At 37.0% G+C, this 19,126-nt stretch overlaps 1 protein-coding gene across 5 annotated transcripts in view; it reads right to left on the bottom strand.

The window, feature by feature from the left end:
• The window catches only part of FSTL4 (follistatin like 4), an 816,112-nt gene extending 800,941 nt beyond the window's left edge, over positions 1–15,171 (bottom strand). For 4 of the 5 annotated variants that reach the window (XM_074290936.1, XM_074290937.1, XM_074290938.1 and 1 more), the window contains exons 1-2: positions 13,702–15,171; positions 6,717–6,852 (exon numbers count right to left, since the gene is read on the bottom strand). In XM_074290936.1, coding sequence (XP_074147037.1) covers positions 6,717–6,842 — 126 coding nt within the window. In that variant the 5' untranslated portion in view covers positions 6,843–6,852; positions 13,702–15,171. Of the gene's footprint in view, positions 1–4,641; positions 4,681–6,716; positions 6,853–13,701 lie in introns of those variants that run through there. The other variant, XM_074290940.1, reaches the window with a different exon arrangement.
• Between the last annotated feature and the right edge of the window lie 3,955 nt (positions 15,172–19,126).

Raw genomic sequence — 19,126 nt, 5'->3', positions numbered from 1 at the left:
TTCCTTTTTTTTTTTTTTTTTTTTTTTTTTTTTTGTAAATGTGACAAATTGAAAACTATTATTCATGCTCTGGAAAGAAATAAAAGGGTTTGCAAATTTTTTTCTACCTTCCTCCCTCACCCCACCCCAATGTCCCCTTCCCTCATCTCCATTCCTACCCTGTCCCATGGTACATCTTTCCCAAAAACTGCCTGACATCAGTAGAGTCTTTCTCTCCATCTCTTGTGTCTATACAGCAGGTTATCCACTCTCTACCCCATCTAGACCCCCATTATTACTCTGATATCTTGCTGAACATGAAAGAATTCCCTTTAGGAGTACTTAGGATCTTTGAATCCTCTAAACTCACTCATAGTCAACTTATTAGATGTATACACACACGCGCGCGCGCACACACACACACACACACACACACACACACACACACACTTAGATTTATGCCCCTTTGAAGCACTTTTCGTAACAATCACAGATGAAATGAAATACTCTTCCCAATAATATCTCAAGATCTTATAGAGATGTGTTAGATGACAATTTGGATTATGCCCCTCCCTTCTTAAAAGTCTTAAAAGACTATGTTCCAGTTATTCCTTCTATCTTTTCAAATTCAGTGCACAGCTGTACTTTAAGTGCTTTCCTTTTTAAATTTGTAACATCTTGACTGGGGATATCAAAAATTTAACAAGCATTTATTACATATTGCTGTACACCCACAGGACATTAAACATAATAGATCACTCAAAGACCTGGACATTTTAAAATATATTCTCATGTGCCCCTCTATAGTTTTGTGATTCTAAAAGGTACTCTATTAGAAATACTATCTAAATAACTATTAAATGATAGGTTTCTAGAAGACATAAAAAACACACAGAGTGTGTGACAAAGTAGCAGAGAAAGGGGGGAAGAAAGAGGGGAGGGAGGGAGAGAAGAAGAAAGAGAGAGACACATACAGAGAGACAGAGAAATAGAGAGAAAGAGAGAGAGAGAGGACTATGTATATATATATATATATATATATATATATATATATAGAGAGAGAGAGAGAGAGAGAGAGAGAGAGAGAGAGAGAGAGAGAGAGAAAGAGAGAGAGAGAGAGAGAGAGAGAGAGAGAGAGAGAGAGAGAACAGAAATTTAAAACAAAATCCTTGAGAAGACCTATCAAAACAATTTGTTTTTTTCACAATAGAGCAAGAAGCTGGACAGTGAAGAGTGGTACAGCTTTTTCTTCAATCAAAGTATTGATATCACTCAGAGTATTACGTACAAACTGACAATAAAGAAGAAACACATATACACAGAAACAAGCATAGAGCCATATTATAAAATTCCAAATAATTCCATTGTCTTACATCTATGTTGGGTTACCTCATAGGATACATTGGTATTCAAAAGTATGATATACTACACACATCCTACAAGGAAAAGTATTCCTACAGTTCTTATTCCTGTTACTCTGTATTTATCAAAATATTAAATTCTTGCAAGCTATTTCAAGTGTTCTCTTTGCACATAAAATATTCATTTAATAAAATTCACATTTTCCATAATTGCTTTACAAATCTTTGAATAAATACACTGGTCATTTAAATCATTTTTTACCCTAAGGATATTCAAGTAATTGACAAAATAACTTTAAAAGCTAAGTCAAATCTTATTAATCCTTTCCAAGTATTTTCAAATAAAAATGATGGTAAATCAAAGGATTATTTTTTTTAATATTGCTATCAGGTGAAAATAAGTCAAAACAAATCAACATTCATAGAAGTTCCCAGGAGCTATTTTCCAGTCTATCTACATACACACATGTACATACTCACCTACCTTTTACTAGAGCTCTTCTCCTATGCCTCACCTGACAGTGGAGTAGGGGCAACACTGGATTTTCAAGCAAAAACCATGTTAGTGAAGTGCAAGTTATGGCAGGATCTAGACCAAGCTGCTACAGTTTTCAGTGCAGACTTTGTCTTATCTAGGGACTATTCTAGCCACGCTCAGAGAATCATTCCATTTGTGATTTGCAATAGTTAAAAGAATACCCACTTTGAGGAAAACATATTTTTAAAGTATACATGTATTTATGCATAAGTATGTCTACATAAGATATTTATCTGTAAGTAAAGATAAGGATGTAACTATGAGAGGCAGGTATTCAGAAAGACTTATCGTTCCAAGGATTTTCTATTGGTTCTCAAAAATATAACTTTTTAAAAGTAGTCTGGTTACAGAATATTTTATTGGCCAAACCAAAATTAGAAATTTAGTTGAGAATGGGGACAGGGAGGGTATCACATGTTTGATCTTTCAGGCTGAGGTAGAATAAAGTCAGGGATGATGAGATTTGAAGAGATTAGAGAAATGAGAGATCAGGGTATTCAAAAGGGTTGACGACATAGATAGAGAAAAAAGACTGTTAGCCATGGACTGAATACAAAAAGCATGATCTGGAGGTCACTAGATGATTGCAAGGATCTGAACAAGATGGACTAAACTTTAAAGTGAGTGAGCACTTAGTGACAATGTCAAAGGGAGAGTCTGAAAATGGCAATGGAGAACAAGGAAATAAGAGAAAAATAATCAGATTTTAAAAGTATAATAAGAAATTGAGGTCTTCAGAAAAACAAACAAACAAACAAACCCATTGAGAATTAGAAGATGAAAAGAATATAAAACAAGAAATCTAGAAAAAAGAGGAGTTTGTTAACAGAAAGGATTCTAGAGAGAAATGTGGAAAAGGAAGAAAAGAGTTAAAAGAAAGCTAGGCCTGAACATGCTGTTGGGCAATGATGTCAAACTTAAATAGACACTAGGACCAATAAACCTTTAAAAAGATCCCTGCTGCTGCATGTTTGACTGTGAAAATCTTAAATTAACATTATCTATCTATGCTCCATTTTTATTTATTTTGTCAAATATTTCCAAACTACAATTTCTTTTCTTTTTTTTTTTTTTTGCTTTAGCAGTTGGGGTTAAATGACTTGTCCAGGGTCATACAGCTAGGAAGTGTTAAGTGTTTGAAGCCACATTTGAACTCAGGTCCTCCTGACTTCGGGGCTGGTGCTTTATCCAGCTACTCCCAAACTACATTTTAATCTGGTTATATGGGATGAGAGAATCAGTTGTTGCAATGCAATTATCCTTGCCAATGCTCATTCCAGTATTCTTCACTCAGTAGTTACTTTGAGTCAGTCCACTGATTCAGGCTTGAGAAATGGAATGCAATAAAACACTCATGTACTTTAAAATGAAATAAAACCAACTATTTCTATTCCTCTCATCCCAATGTAAAAAGGAAAAGAAATCCCTTGCAATACATATGCATAGTCAAACAATCAAATTTCCTCATTTCCTGGCATATCTCAATCTCTCTTTCTCTCTCTCTGTCTCTCTGTCTCTGTCTCTGTCTCTGTCTCTTTCTCTGTCTCTCTTTCTCTCTCTCTCTCTCTCTCTCTCTCTCTCTCTCTCTCTCTCTCTGTCTGTCTTTCTCACAGTCTCCCCCCAAAATGTGGATAAGATGCTTCATTATTGGTCACTGATCACTATGCTTTCTCAAGGTCAGTAACATTGAGGCACAAAGACATTTGCCAGGGCAAGGAGAACTCTGCCAAACTTCACAATATCAAGTTTCCCCAAATTTCACTTTCTAACATATCTATCTCTTTGACCCAACAAAATTCCAAAAGATAGGCTTCTTACCTACCTATAAGAAAACCAAGTCTGTTAATATAAAATTAATGCATTTCTTAACACAGTGGAGTTCAGAAAGAGCAGTGAATTAAAGAGTTGATTCTCATTTCTCATTACTTAATTATATTGTGATTCTTACTGTCTCCAAGTTAGGCTGCACATTAGGAATATCATCTGGCACAATTGAGAGGCACACTCAAATAGTGGGAGGTTGGTTCTAAATAACTATTAATTAAATATTTGGGCAAAAGATATAAACAGAACGTTGCGCTATGTATTATAGAGTAGATCAAGTTACATAAGATCTAGTTCCTACCCTAAAGGAACTAACTCTCAGTTTAAAAGAGGAACATATACATTCAATATATTCTTTAACTTCTTTTTTAAATTTACAAGAAGTAAGAGAAAGGTACTATCATTATGATTTCAGGCCATAAGGAGAAGGGTCTGAAGAGATGGTCTGAATGGAAGAGTTAAGCACTGTGCTGGGCTTTTTAAAAATGATAAATACAGGATAAAGGATAAAAATAGGAATAGAGAGTAGAAAAGAACATTCCAAGTGAAGACCAAAAGCATCCACAAAAGCATGAATTCATAAGAAATTTGTGAGTTGACTAGTCTATCTGAGTCAAAGTATTTGAGTAAAGAGTTTTTATACAAGTAGTCAGAAATAAAAATACTTTCCTAAATTAAAAATAAAATCTAGATGGAAGCATGTTTCACAACCTTTTTCACCAGTTCTGGAATTTGTTTTCAAAATCCTCCCCTAAAATAAAACAATGAAGATCTACATAAAAAAGTTCTGTAAACTACACTCAAAGAAACAAGATTATGAAATCATAAAAGATTTTTTTTAATTCATTAAATAGTCCCTAAGACATAAAGTAATTTGTTCAAGAACAAATCTTCTTAACTCTCCAATACTCCTTCCATGGTCCTACACAGCATTCTTACCCCAAAGCCAATAATCTTTCCATTGGACCATTAGATGACCTATAAGAGAAGAGGAATTTTTATTAAATTCCTCATTTAGGAACAGTATACTCACTTTCTTTTCAGGATTCAAAACATTAACAGCAATTAGACAACAAAAGATTCATACAATATTAACTTTCCTGAGTTAGTTCACTCCTGGTTAATGTCTGATGCAAAGTCTGCCTTGATGTTTTAATTAAAAGAGATTTTAATATAAGGCACTAATAGGACCCTACAGGCTTTACTTTACTATTACACATTAAACATGAATGATTTTTTAATGGACTATGATTGAAGGTCATAAGCCATGTGAGCTTGGAGAGGAGAGGAGTGGGAGAAAGGAGTTTTGATTCTTTAAAGTCATTATTCTAGATTCTTCCAAGTTTTAAATAAACCATAATACATGGAGTTAAGTGGAAGGCAAAATATTTCTATTTAATCATAGTGTCACCACAAAGAAATTTAATGGTAACTTAAGCAGGGAAGGTATTCTTTAAATTATTCCTGAAGTTCCCCAAAGATTAAGACTTGTATGTTCAGGATTATATTACAATTAAATAAAATGAGGAATCATTCCTTTTTATTAAATAATTAAGTGATCCTATCATATATTATGGTAAAGGAAAAAACATTTATTTAATCATAAGCTGGTATAGTTACCTTTAAGGAGACAAGGAGGCCTCCCCAATCCTAAGGATTTGATTAATCCAGAGAACTCAAGGATGTAAGAAGCCCAGTTGCTTGTATTCTCTGAGGTTTGGCAGAGTTCTCACTGCTCCATCAGATGTCTTTCTGACCAAGCTATTTCATTATTAACTCTGCCCAGGATAAATGACTACTTTGGAGAGTCTTTTTTGGTTTGTGTTCCACATGAAAAAATGCCAATACCAAGGAAAGAAGATGGGCATGTGCTGAAGTTATAAAGAGTTGATTTGGCCTTTATAAAATCACTGACATAGATAAGTAGCATTAAATTACAATCTTTAAAAATGTTAACTTGTTTTCTAATCTGGACCTACAATTTCACTGGTCTTAATGAACTTCAAGTGTACAGTTCTATAACTATTTGGCAATTTACAACTTAAGAATTGACAAAGGCACTAAAAAGTAACCAATTGGTACAAGTCACTCAGTAGATAGCAGAAGCAGAGTCTGAATTCAGGTCTTCTTTATTTAGGCTACATCTATCTCTGTTCATTAGCATATGATGCCTCTTAGCAGAGACTCCAAAAAGTAAACTCCAAATCAATGATATTTTACCGCAAAATTTGTGATTCATGATTATATGGAGAAGAGAAATAGTCCTATTAAAGTTGTTTCAATTAAGTATTCATTAATAAACTCTTTAGGTGTTTCAGAAAAAATTAAAATCTATTAAGTTTTTAATAATTTTATATTTTCATCAAAGCAGGTTCCCTAGTAATTCTCTAACTACTGCTAGGTGTGCTAGGCAATATTCACATATTATCTCATTTGATCCTCAAAACAACCTTATTATTTCTATTTTACAGTTGATGAAATTGAAGTTGGCAGAGGTTAAGTGATTTCCACTTAGTTAAGTAAGTATTAAGATTAGATGTGAAAGTTAAACTTTCATGACTTCAAATTCAATTCTGTGGTTAGTTCTTGTTATTTTTTTACTACAAATTCTTTTAAAAAAGGAAATGCAAACTGAATGGATTTATTAATTCATACTGGTTTCCTAGTCTGAAATTTCAAGGCTTTTTTGATATTAATAAAGCTGGTTTTCTTCTGTCTTTGGGAGAAAAAGGGATTAGTGAATGAAAGTTATGGTTTGGAGTAAAAGTAAGGCGGGAATCCATAGGCTGAGCATCTTTGAGGGTTCAGAATTGCTGCAGAGATAAAGGATTTATCCTATAATTATGTTTGCTCTTCCAATCTACCCTGCCTCGAGCATCCTAAGGAAAAGATGATGAGTAAGCTTAAAATTCACCCTGACATTTGCTCAATCCTAAAAAGATATCACTTGAAAATAGCACAGAAAAGAATTCAAACTTTGAAATATTTCCCAATCAGTAAGTGAATCAAAATACCTTCTTTTGCAGTCCTCCCACATCTGAAGGAACACTCCTGCTTGTCTCTATACGCATCCATCCCAGGGTGGTTGACAAATAAATCTCAAGCAGCAAGAAGAATGATCCAAATCTTCTTGATTTCATTATCTTGAGTCTGTGAGGAATAAGATAGCCATAAAGCCATGTCAATTGAAGAAAGGGACACAAGTCACCTACTCAGTGATCATATTGTAGCTTCAACTAATAATCATGACTACACCATAATTATAAAGTCAACAAGTACTTTACTGTATGCCAGACACTGTGCTAAGGACAGGGGACCCATCCATACAGGGGCAAAAACATTGTCACAATTACAAAAGCATGGTCCTCAACAACTTCACATTCTAAAGATAAGGACAACAAGGAAATAATTATGTAAATAAAAAATATATGTGATGTAAATGGAATGCAAACCCAGAAAGAAAAGCAGAGGCAGGAGTAAGCAGGTAGAGAGGAAGGAATAGGAAAGGCTTTTTGCAGAAGTCTTAAAAAAGGTCAAATCAGAAAAATAGGCCACTTTGCTGGATTACTAAGTATTTGGAGGGAAATAAAGTATGAGTAGAAAAATCAGGAGTGAAGTTATAAAGAATTTAAAATTCAAATAGAGCATTTTATAACAATATAGTGTGTGGGTATCAAGGACATGGCTAACCTTAGACAAGATACTTGATCTCTCAGACCCCCTTAGCTTCCTTATCTGCAAAATGTAGATGATTATATCTACTTTTACCTAAGTCACAAGAAAATTTTGATGAGAGAATAAGAAAAGTGTAAAGGAGTGCTTCAAAAAGCTACAGGTATTTTAAAATATATATAAAAAGTGCCTGTCATATACTAAATGATCAAATACTGAAAGTAAGCTATAATAAAGTCTAATTTACATGCTAAAATGCCTAAAATGGTTGTATTATAAGTGAAAAAAATTTCAAGAACAATTTTCTAGTCTGCTATGCTCAGTAAATGAAACTGGGAGACCTTAAAAATGTTATCTTCCCAGAACAATCTATCTACAAAATAACAACAATAATAATTTAACCTCCATTCACTGAAGCTAACTCCATAACATAATGATTCATATCCTCTTTTCTCAGGATGATCAAATATTACCATAATATAAAATAGGTTTGATACACAGGATAAGGCTACCATGACATGCTGAAAGATGTAGGTATGGAGAGTGGGAGCAGAGGCTAAAAGAAAAAAGTCTTCCCATTGATATTAGTAGAAAACATTCCAACTTCAAAGTTCAGAATCTCTGTGAATGGAATAAAACTAGCATGTTAATTAATAATGTCCTTAGATAACACACAGAAAAAGATCAAAACTGGTATCTTATTAAGGACCAAACTGTTTCTCGAATGCCCCTAGCTCCATGAGAGGAGACTCTCATCAAGCCTTATACTTCAACTGTAACTATCCCAGTACCCAGCACAGAAAAAGGGTATCCTTTAAACATGCAAACATTTGTTCTTTTTCTCCATTAACACAGACAAGGAACTTTTTCATTTTCAATTCAAACTGATCACTGTAAAATGCTATCTGTAAGAGACTGCATACCATAGTAACAGAAAATTGATTTCAGAGCAGAAAGACTTGGGTTCAACTCCTATCCTTGACATATTCATTGTATGACTCAGAATAAATTGGAGAGAAAGAAGGTGCTGCCGTGCATTGGTCAAGATGTTCTCATCCTAGAGCTCTCTAGATTAATGAAATCATTGATCCAGTCCCTATCTCACTATCCCTGTGTGATAGAAACCAAACTACTGTTTAGTTGACCTGGCTCAGCACCAGATATCCATTCAGCCTCTTACTCCAATCATCAAAAACTTTGGTTGGTCTTTATGTCCAACTTGATGCCACATTAAATTCCCATAAAGTAGATAATAATATCTGTAGTCTCTTTTAAGTTTCTTCTCAATCCCTTCTTAGTCCAAATAAAACTGTCTGCCATTACCTTATTTTAAAACTCTGCCTTATACTAAAAATATCTTCAGGTTCCTAAGAGAAATTAAATTCATATAACCATAATCTAAAGAGCAATAGAGTGACCAGATCACAAATTTGATTTCATTTTTTCCCAGCTTCAATTCAACAGATATTTTATTAAGTTTCTATTATGGTCAAGGTAAAGTGGCTGGTGAGAGTATTAGACTGGATTCAGATCTTATCTATGACACAAGTTCTGTGACCTTGAACAAAGCTCAGTTCTCCAGGAAATTCTCTCTTTAAATCACATGATCATGAGATCAATAGCGAATGTTTGTAGTATATATTGTTAGTTATGTAGCTAAGTTGTGATATCTAATAATATGCTAGTATGATCATGTCCCATGTATTCCTTTACAGTCTAGAACAACTTCTAAAAGCAATTTGGGTTTTTAAAGCTGTATATAAGCCCTATTATACTATAGATAAATTAGCTTCATAATAATTCTAAGCAGAATTATTTCATGTCACTGACCACTTATAATTCTTTCTTCTTTCAATGCTAGACAATCCATTTAAAAAAATACTGACACTTGAGATTTATGGACCAGAATGCTTCACATTTTTTCATAGAGCACTTCATTTTTATACTTAGGGGCAAGCTAGGGAGAGCATATCAACTGAGGTTATAGAGAAAACTCAAGAGTTAATTTTAAAAGTGGCCCTTCTATCTATCCTAATTTTCTCCTTCATTGGGTGAGAATTTGGCAAATAAGAATTTCTATATTCTAATAGCATCACCTCCATCCACAAGCATCTACATTTAATAATAAGTGCTTTATTAGGCACTGTTGTTGGTGCTGGGGATACACAGAGAAAAAGAAATAATCCTTGCCTTCAAAGAGTTTATATTAGAAAGTCAAAGAAACCTCAATTCCTTACTTCTGATTTTGCATCAGACATGAAAATAGGTTACCAGCTAACACAATTATATGTTCATGGGCATTGGGGATGGAAGATTCAAATCTCTTATTTTGCTTATGGGAAAACTCTAGATTCAACCTAATGTGAAATCCTGAAAATAATCCATGGAAGAGAAGCAAGTGACCAAGGCTAAAGGAACAGGACTAGTAATAAAATCTGTGCTGTCTGGTACAAAATACAATGTTCTTTTTATGATATCACAGCACTAGGGATGATTTCTATAAAGTAAATTTTAAAAGTCCCATTTCAAATTTAGTTTACTATTCCTGCGAATAAATTTATATTCTTATTGCTCTTTTTATGAAATTAAGACCATCATATACTCCCCAATCAAATAATATGATTTCAGGTTGCTCCCATGTAGACTCCATTTCCTGTTGCATATTTACTCTACTTCTTAATTCTACCATAAATTGAAGAGTTGAATGTCTCTTTACTACTCTGATGAACTACCTGGCAAATTTTATTTTTATTTAAGAGAAAAGAGAATGAGGAATATTTGGACTAACCATCACTAATACTAACCTCTAGTTTCCACCTGAAATCTTCACAGGAAGTTTCTAATGATTATGGCATCCCAAAGAAATTAAGCATGGCAAGAGTTTCAGACTAACCTTGCAACAAACCATAATGAAGTTAAATTGCATTTCCTAGTAATTATCTACTCAATCTTTGATTAATACTTCTAACATTTGATAAATGAGGTGCCTAAATGATTCTATGCATAATATTTAAGACTATGACATTCCAATTATGCTGGTTACATTGGAGAGAGGGCTCCACCCCATCCTCACATCTTGAGAATGACTTTCAGCTTATCTGCCTTTTTCAACTTATAATCTGACCTTTGAACAATGTCAATGATACCAAAATTCTGAATCTCAGCTTCACAGTGAAAGGCAATGGCACAGGGTAGGAAGTCAAAAAGACTTGGTTTTGAACTCTTCCTTTAATAGTTAATAGTTGTAGACTTTGGACAAGTCACTTTACTTCTATGGGTCTCAATTTCCTTATCAGCAAGATGAAGGTTAGACTAAGAAAATTAAGAGAGTCCATCTAAGTTCTAATCTTCCACCTTATGAATTTAGAGCTTTTGATTTCTTGCCTACTAATATAGCAGCAAGAACAATTTTATTTCTCCTTATAATGCTTGTAAAAGATTTTTTTTTTGGCAAAAAAAGACCAAAATGAAGTTCTTCTTTCTTTGGATGGAAAACAGAAAGGACTTACAAATTATTACAAGAATTTATTAAAAAAAAAAAAAAAAAAAAAAAAAGACCTCAAAACACTTTCTCTGTAGAGAATAGCCATAGAAAGAAACAGCCTTTTTGCAATCTAAGAAGAATTTGTGGGATTGACATAGAGAAATGTTCTTCTTTAGAGGCAAAGTTATGCAAAAAATAGAAAAATATTGAGTATAGTCATCTAAATTTTTGATAGCAAAAAATAATCTTAGTCTTATGTAAGAAGTTGGAGGATATTATGTGCAGCTAGCATTTTTTTGTCTTACTTTTTGGCACTCTAATTTCCTAAAAGAATTTCCAAGCACACAGTGTGAATCCTTTGTGGAGGAGTTGTAGCATACATAGAGACAGAGACAAAGACAGAGAAACAGAGAGTCATAGTCTGTGAGCATTGAATGGATAACAATTGCATTTGAAATTGATAGAAAAGATATGTAGAAACCACAGGTTTATCAAGTAAACAGAATGGTTTGAAGTTTTATGGGAGGCGGGGAAATGGATAAGAGAAGCAGAAATTTACATTTGATTCAATTTTGCTTCTAAGGGAGTGGTCTAGTAGAAGTAACCTGGGACCACATTGCTTCTGACTATCACAAACAGGAAAACTCACAAACTGGGTAAGTCATTTCCACTCTCCATTTTCTTCCCTCCATAATGAAATCATAATTCTTTTCTGCTCATTTCATAAGGATGTTATGAGCATCATAACACCTCCCCCATCTATAAAAAGCTAGATGCACTCAAGCAGATATTTTAGGTAGAAAGTTATTACAATAGACAACTCAAAGTCATCTAAAAGCTCCAATAGGAAACAAGGCATCAAATACAAGATGCATTTGGTTATCTTCAGCTGGAAATAATTTAGAACTGAAAAAGATCTTAAAGACCACAAACATATCATTCTGAAGAGGAGGAAATCCATGCTTTGTGAGACTAAGTGACTTGGCCCAAAGTCCCACAGGTAGTAATTCACAGGTTTTCTAAATTCAAAGCCTCTCCATTATGTCATGTCACCTATACCAAACAATATTCTGTGATCTCCGTCAACCCGCTGTGTCCTAGGTTTAATACTGTATCATCCTACATTTATGTAACATTTTAAAATTTGCAAGACACTTCTTTAGGTTGCATAATTTCATCCTTACAACAACCCTATATGAAAAGTATTAGAATTATTATTATGTCTCATGTTACGTCATGGGAAACCAAGGCTCAGACATTAAATAGCCTTCCTTGATCGCATTATCAATTCTGAGGAAAATATCGATAGCTGTATTTCTCATTGATTTTAGATATAGGACTCTTTAAATGTTACAAATCTCTAAAAAGTTCTAGTATTCTAAAGCCAAAGATGCAAGAGGGGGGAGGCCTTTCGTCAAAGAGACTTAATTGGGGAGCATTTATTCAAAACTCGGTCAAGCGAGAAAGCGTGAGAAGCAGGTACAGAACTTCGGTCATTTCTGAAGTTTTCTTAAAGCAACAGGCTTCGTGCTTTGGTAAGCCAGCGGGGGAACTAAAAAAAAAAAAAAAATCATCACTGCAGAAGCGACATCTAGAGGATCAAAAAACAGGGAACTTTGCTTCAAATGTATCTCAGCACCAGGTCGTGTAGACAGCGCTTTTCCTAGGGCTAGCTCTCACCCCGCCAGACCAGATCTTAACTATTCTACAATCTTTGCTTCCCGTAGGTAGGTAGAATTAAAAGCACCACACAACGCAAAAGCAAGCATTTTAAAGGCTTTGCCCACAAACGGTTGGCTTGGGCATCAGTGGGCCCTTCCGGTGCTTCCAGAAAACGCGCCTATTTCTTACTGGTTAGTTGTGCCTGTACAGGGCTCTTAGGCTGGTATGCTTCAGAGCTCCGAAGCTGAGTTCGGTCTAGGCTGCTCAGAGAAGCATTCCTGGACATTTTGCAGGACCCGAGGCTGGGCGAACAGTCCCTCTTCTCTGAAGTCAAACTTGCTGCACTTAAGCCGGAGTAGCGAAGTTGAGGGCACCCTGAATGCTGCGGCACACCGCGATAACGCTAACAGTGTATCCAGTTCCAGTAAGAGCAGAGAGGCAGCGAGGGGGCTGTGGAAGGCAGATCTGGGGATGCTGGACCTGGGGCAAGGATTTACAAGGTGGCCTTAAAGGTGCCGGAATCGGAGCCTGCCCTGCTGGGGCTTACACCGACTTCTCCACTCTTGCTTAACCTCTGGGCAAGCAACAGAGACCAGAGAGGAGTTTTAAGAGAAAAGAACATGGGGTAAAGTAAAAAGGCAACCCTGAATCAACTCCAAATCCGCGGCTTTATAGAGACTGCTACCCACTGCTAGAAGTGATCCCCTCCCGTCAGGCTGAGCCTGCTGCCCCGGACCGGAGCGCGTCTTCCAGTCTGCAGCCGCCTCTGGGCTCGGCTGGTGCTGCAGGGCATTGCATCGCTCTAGCCGCTCTGCGACAGGCAGACGCGGGGCTCTTCTGCCTCCAGACCCCCAGAGAGCAAGCACTGTGGCGCCGCTCCGAGTCTCCCTCAAGCTCTGCCGTCAGGTCGAGTCGGAGCTGCTCTCCCCTCCCCACACCCGATGCCACACTAAACCGGGCAGAGGTGCTCGCAGGAACGGCACTCAGCCTGGGGACGGCCTCCGCCAGACTCCTGTGGCGGGCTCTGATCCCTGGAACCCAACTGGAGGTGGGTCATCCTGACCGGAGGGTTAGCCGAAACCAGCGCACTTTCAATCCCCGAGCCAAGGCTCCTACCCCCGCTCCAAGCCCCCCAGTCCTCCGCCAGGGTGAGCCGCAGCGCGCGCAGCGGCCCCTCTTACCTGGAACGTCCAGGGCTGGAGGAGTCGCGGGACGAATGTGCAGCAGGAAGACAGGAGGAGGGACAGAGGAGAAGGAGGAGGAGAAAGGTGGAGGAGGAGAACCACCTCCAGCACGCGTCGGGTTTGTTGTGGTTCGCCTCTCCTGGACACGGAGCTGCGCCCACTGCCCGCAGTGGCTGGGGAGACGGAGGCTGCCTGCTGCTCACCTCTACCAGTCTACTAACAGAACACCGACTGGAGAGGAAAACGGCGCTGCCGCTGCTTGACGGCTGCCCTATTTCTGCTGGCCGGCCCAGAGCTGCGTGACGTCACTGTGTATAGGCCCCGCCCAACGGCTGACACCTGTACACTGCGCTGGTACCCGGGGGCCGTCCTGTAGCCGAAGCAACCAGCAACAACACCGATTCTCCCCCCTCAAAAACCTGTACACTTGGGATGGAGCAGAAATTTCTAGAAGCAGCCCATTAGAGAGACATCTCAAAAAGGGAGTGCTTTAGAAAGAGCCCCTGGGCCAGGAGTCCCTCCCCCTCCTCCAGAAACCGAGCTTCAAACTGCCTATTAATCTCCTGACGTTTGCACCAGTCTGGTTCTGCTCAGTTCGGGTCTGCATTCTCTGGCGTCCTAAAATCAATGGGAACCAGTTATGGGAGTATAGTTTCCCCGCGCAGTGTTGTCCTGGGGGGAGCACGACCCTTAGTTACAAACCCCACACAGAACCCTCCTCACCTCACTCATGCCTTTCTTTCCCCCCCTCACCCCCCCCCCCCGCTCACATTTTCGACACGCATTACTGCACATGTGATGGAACTGAGTCCAAGAGAAGGGAAGGGACCGGCTCAAGACCTTATTATAGTTCAACCAAACCAGAACTCCGTTCTTCCAACGGGCCCGTACTTTGTGCAACCTCCACTGAAGTCCCCTCGTGGCCTAGAGGCGACCCTGGATTCCTTGTGCCTTCCAGTGGCCTGCAAGTGATCACAATCCCCAGATGTCTCACCGTAGTCTAGAGGTGACCCTGCTTCTCAAAGGCTGTGTTGCTCTCCCCCCTTGCAAACTGTAAAACCTACCAAGCCAGAAAGGTGTGGACCACAGGAGCCAAGCATTTCTTAGCTGAAGAGTGCCATGAGGTGATGAACTTTCTACTCAGGAAGACAGTAAAAGGATTGTGCCTTCGTTCTAGGAAGAAGCACCCACATGAATGAAATCCTTAAAAGTATTGAGTTAACTGGGCAAAACCCTTTCCTGGGAGATGTGACCAGAGTTGGGACAATATTTCTTCACTGCTCCAGGAAGATCCTTGCTTAAGCCAAGAACACTAGTAAATATCTACAGGCTTTGGGAGAAGGCATTTCCTCATAAATACATACATTTTAAAAAACATTCTTCCTTGCATGCAATTCACACGTATCCCTTTTCCTATTTCTCTGTTCCTAGTCCTACCAAACAATCAATAAAAGATGCACTTGTACTCAGTCTGATTAAGTTGACAAATTCCCTGACGGTAGGGATTTTCCCCCCCTCTTTCATTTAAAATTGTTACTTGCTTAACAGTGGTGGGAATATATAAGATTTGGACCCAGGTCTTCAGACTACAAATCCAGTATGTATTCTACTGCTGCATATCCTGGTTCTTAATGAGCATTTGTTGAATTGAATTAGACTGAATTTTAAGTTGACAAGAATTTCAATAATTATAATTTCAGCTTTCTACTAACATGAACTTTAATAGCCCCAAGGAAGAGTACTGATTGGGAGCACAAAGTTGTAAAATAACCACACTTCTGATCTTCATTTTTAGTCAGGGATTCACCTGGAATCTCCTGGGTTCCCGACCTTGCCCTCTCCATCTCCAAACTTAATTATTTGCCCCAAGTAAGATTTCCTCAGGCCAGATTCTTTGCACATTTAAGGGTCACAATTAGCTAATCTGAATTGCTGTATCAGTCTTCTATTGAACATTTTTCCAAAGGTCTTCTGGGAACAGTATGTTGCCTCCACTATTCTAGAGAAGTGACTTTGAGGAACATATTGTTAAGCTGCCAATATTCCTCAAATTATAAAGTTCAATCAGACTTTTTGGGTTTGTTCCATCAAGCAACGGAGCCCCGCCATTGGACCATCTCTCTCTTGCTGCAAGAAATGATGGTTTATGGGGAGATATGTCTGAATATTAAAGACACCTAATCAAATCTAAAGAGAGGAAAAGGAAGACAGAATGGGAAGGAGAATAGAAAAAGGTAGCTTTAAGTAGAAGTCAGGAAATTAAGTCTTCATAATTCTTCCACTAACAATGTGTTTTTGTGCAAATTTCTTCATTTCTCTGGGCCTCAGTTTTCCTATATGTAAAACGAAGGACTGAATTAGATAATTTCTAAAAAGAACCCCTTCAGCTCTGACCTATACAAGCTTCTATTTTTTGCTACATTTTACTTTTCTAAAACGAATGACTGAGACCTAAGAGAAGATATTTTCTTCAACTGTTTTTGAGGAAGATATTATTTAAATTCAATTTTGGATGAGAAATAAGCCCTGAACTGGCCAAAAAGGAGATGAGAATAAGCGTTTGAGAGAAGAAGTGAAAGATAAACTATGAAAAAAATAATTTTGGACAGTTTTTATTCTTGCTCTTGAATTTCTTCTTAAGATCTCATGCAAGGAATAGGCAAAACTATCAGAATCAAGTTTGTCTGAAAAATCATTCTGACTTTTATTAGTGTTTTTTATATTTAAGCACAGCTACTATTTCTAGATTCAATTTCAATGACATAAAAAAAATCACTGTCTTTTATTCTGAAATCATGATTCAGGGTTATATGTAAATGAGGGCCATAGGATATTAAAAGTCTGGAGACTATATAGTTTAAAGAGGTGAGTAGGGACTAGAATTAACATTTACCCCTTTCCAAGGAACAGGTGGAAATGTATTTGTTGAGAACTATATGTGGGAAATGTTTTTCTGAGTGGTGTTAATACCAAGAGTGGGATATTACTTGACTTTGATGTTCTGGAAGAGTGGAACTGAAAGTCACTTTGGAATAGAAAAAATAAAGTGAGAATAACAAGGTTTTGTGAAGATTCATAAGATGCTAGTATATGTTGACACCTTAAGAGCCTCACTACCTTTTTTCTTCCTTGGACTTATTTACACAACACAAATTAGAAACTGCTTTAGGAATTGAACAATCTGCAGATTTTTCTACTACTCTCTCTGGAGCAAAACTTCTAAAACCTTTGTTCTCAAACCAATGATAAGATTGTACTAAAAGAGATCAAAGAAAAAATCAAAATGGAAAGCCAATTTTCCAAGGGTTAGTAAGAAGCAGGTAGGGTTGTCTAATTCAGAAAAAGAATTAAGAAGCCTTTGACATTTGTTTGTACAACTCTGTTTGTACAACTTCCAATAGCACCAAATTTAGTCAGAAAGCCTAGGTCTTAAGTATCATAGCTTTGAAAGAGGCATTATTCAACCCAACCAGTGAACCTTCTTTATGAAAAGGATCAACAAGTGACCCTCTAGTCTTTACTTTGAGACTTTTAATGAGGAAGAAACCATTATTTTATGAGACAACCTGGTCTACTTAGAACAATTCTACTTGGAAATTCTGCCTTTATTCCAAGCCTAAATTTATCCTTTTGCAACTTCTACTCATTTCTCCTAGTTCTGCCTTTTGAGGTTAAGCTGAAAAAAGTGTATTTCCTCTTCCACCACCTTTTCAAATATTTAAGTTTGCTATCAAGCTTCTATTAAGTCATGCATACAATGATAGTATGGATTAGAAAAGGTGACCTAGAAATACAAGTTTCTAAGATAAAGAAAAATCAATATCCATCAGCAACACTTTAAAAAAAAAAAAGCTGCAGAATTTTCATTGGTCTTCTTCCAGTCCTTTCCCCTACAACCTAGAAACAACAACAACAACAACAACAAAAAATCACCAAAAGCCAGTTTGGAGTTTTTGCCTGCCCTCAGTGCAGATCCTGACTATCAATAAATTGGAAGTGGATGGAGTTCAGGTTAGCAGAAGAAAGTTTAGTCTCTTAAGGATCACTTTTGTTTTTCCATAATTCTCCATTTTTTGGGAAAAAAAATAACCTACAGGGAGCTTAGACATTGTCATCTGTGTATCAGTGTCTTCTGATCATTCATCTGAACCACTCTTCCATAAGCTGAACTTCATAGGTGTCATTCAATTTTTATGACTATACCCTTAAACCTCTTTAAATCAGGAGATGTGAAAGGCTGGAAAAATGTAGCAGAAACCTATCCTGAAACCTCATGTAGTTCAGTCTTCCTATTTCTGCCCAAGTAATATTTTGGTAAATCTTTCAACAGAGCAGTGCATCTTATTAGTATTTATACTGCTCAAGTTTATGCTAAGTTTAAAAGATCTGTGAAGTGACAGAAGATTTGCTCCAAGTCTAATATTAACAGCAGATTTTTTTTTTTGCACTCATTTAATCCTATAAGAGGCAAAGTCAAATCGCATTAGACAGGCAGCAAATTTTCTGTTTACACACCCAATACACTTATCTGAAATCATTATTTTAAGCTTTGATTTCTAAGGGAAGGATATCCAATTTACAGATGAGGCATTTGGATGATATGGGGAAGTAACAGGGCATAGTATAAGAGCACCAAACTTCAAAATCAGGGAACCAGGATTCAAATCAAGTGTTGGTACTTACTAAACATGGAATTTTGGGCAAGTTATTTGATGTCTCTCAAAACTTTAGTTTCCTCATATGTTCAATGGAGATCATAATCCTTGCATTTATCTCATCAAGTTGCTTTAGGGACACATTCTCTAAATCTTAAAACATTATGCAGATATGATAAATTGTTTTGTAGTTTTCCAGAATATAGCAATGTTTTCTACAATGTAGTTGGTTAATATATAAATGATTAAAATGTCCATGGTCCCAAGGCCATGAAGTAAAGGAACATGCAGGGAATTTAATAAAATTAGTGTGCATTTAAAGTCATAGAGATAGGAAATTACATGTGAATGCAAAGGAGAGGAATCAGTAATGAAATCCTTAATCTACAAGACACAGAAACAAAAGTTGCTTCAAATTCACCAGGGTCTGTGGGTTTAAACCAGTAGCATAACCCAGACTAGAAAAAGACTAATAAAAGCGAGAAAATTAAGGTCAGCATAAAACCTATGGTACAATGGATAAAACAGTAGCCCTGAAGTCACAAATATCACCTCTGACACATACTTACTGTGAGACTTTGGGCGTCCTTTGCATAGGCTTCATTTTGCTCACCTACATTATAAGAAGGTCAGTCTGGGTTAGATTATCAGCTCTAGATTTATGATTCCATAAATAAATGTGAATAAGCAGAGTTTTTGAGAATCAAGAACAAATGGATAGAGAGGAAGAGATAAGAAATGGCAGGAAAAATGAGATGTGATTCTGA

This window comes from Sminthopsis crassicaudata, chromosome 2 (genome assembly GCF_048593235.1).
Source record: "Sminthopsis crassicaudata isolate SCR6 chromosome 2, ASM4859323v1, whole genome shotgun sequence".
Lineage (NCBI taxonomy): Eukaryota > Metazoa > Chordata > Mammalia > Dasyuromorphia > Dasyuridae > Sminthopsis > Sminthopsis crassicaudata.
This window is presented reverse-complemented; position numbering and strand designations above follow the sequence as displayed.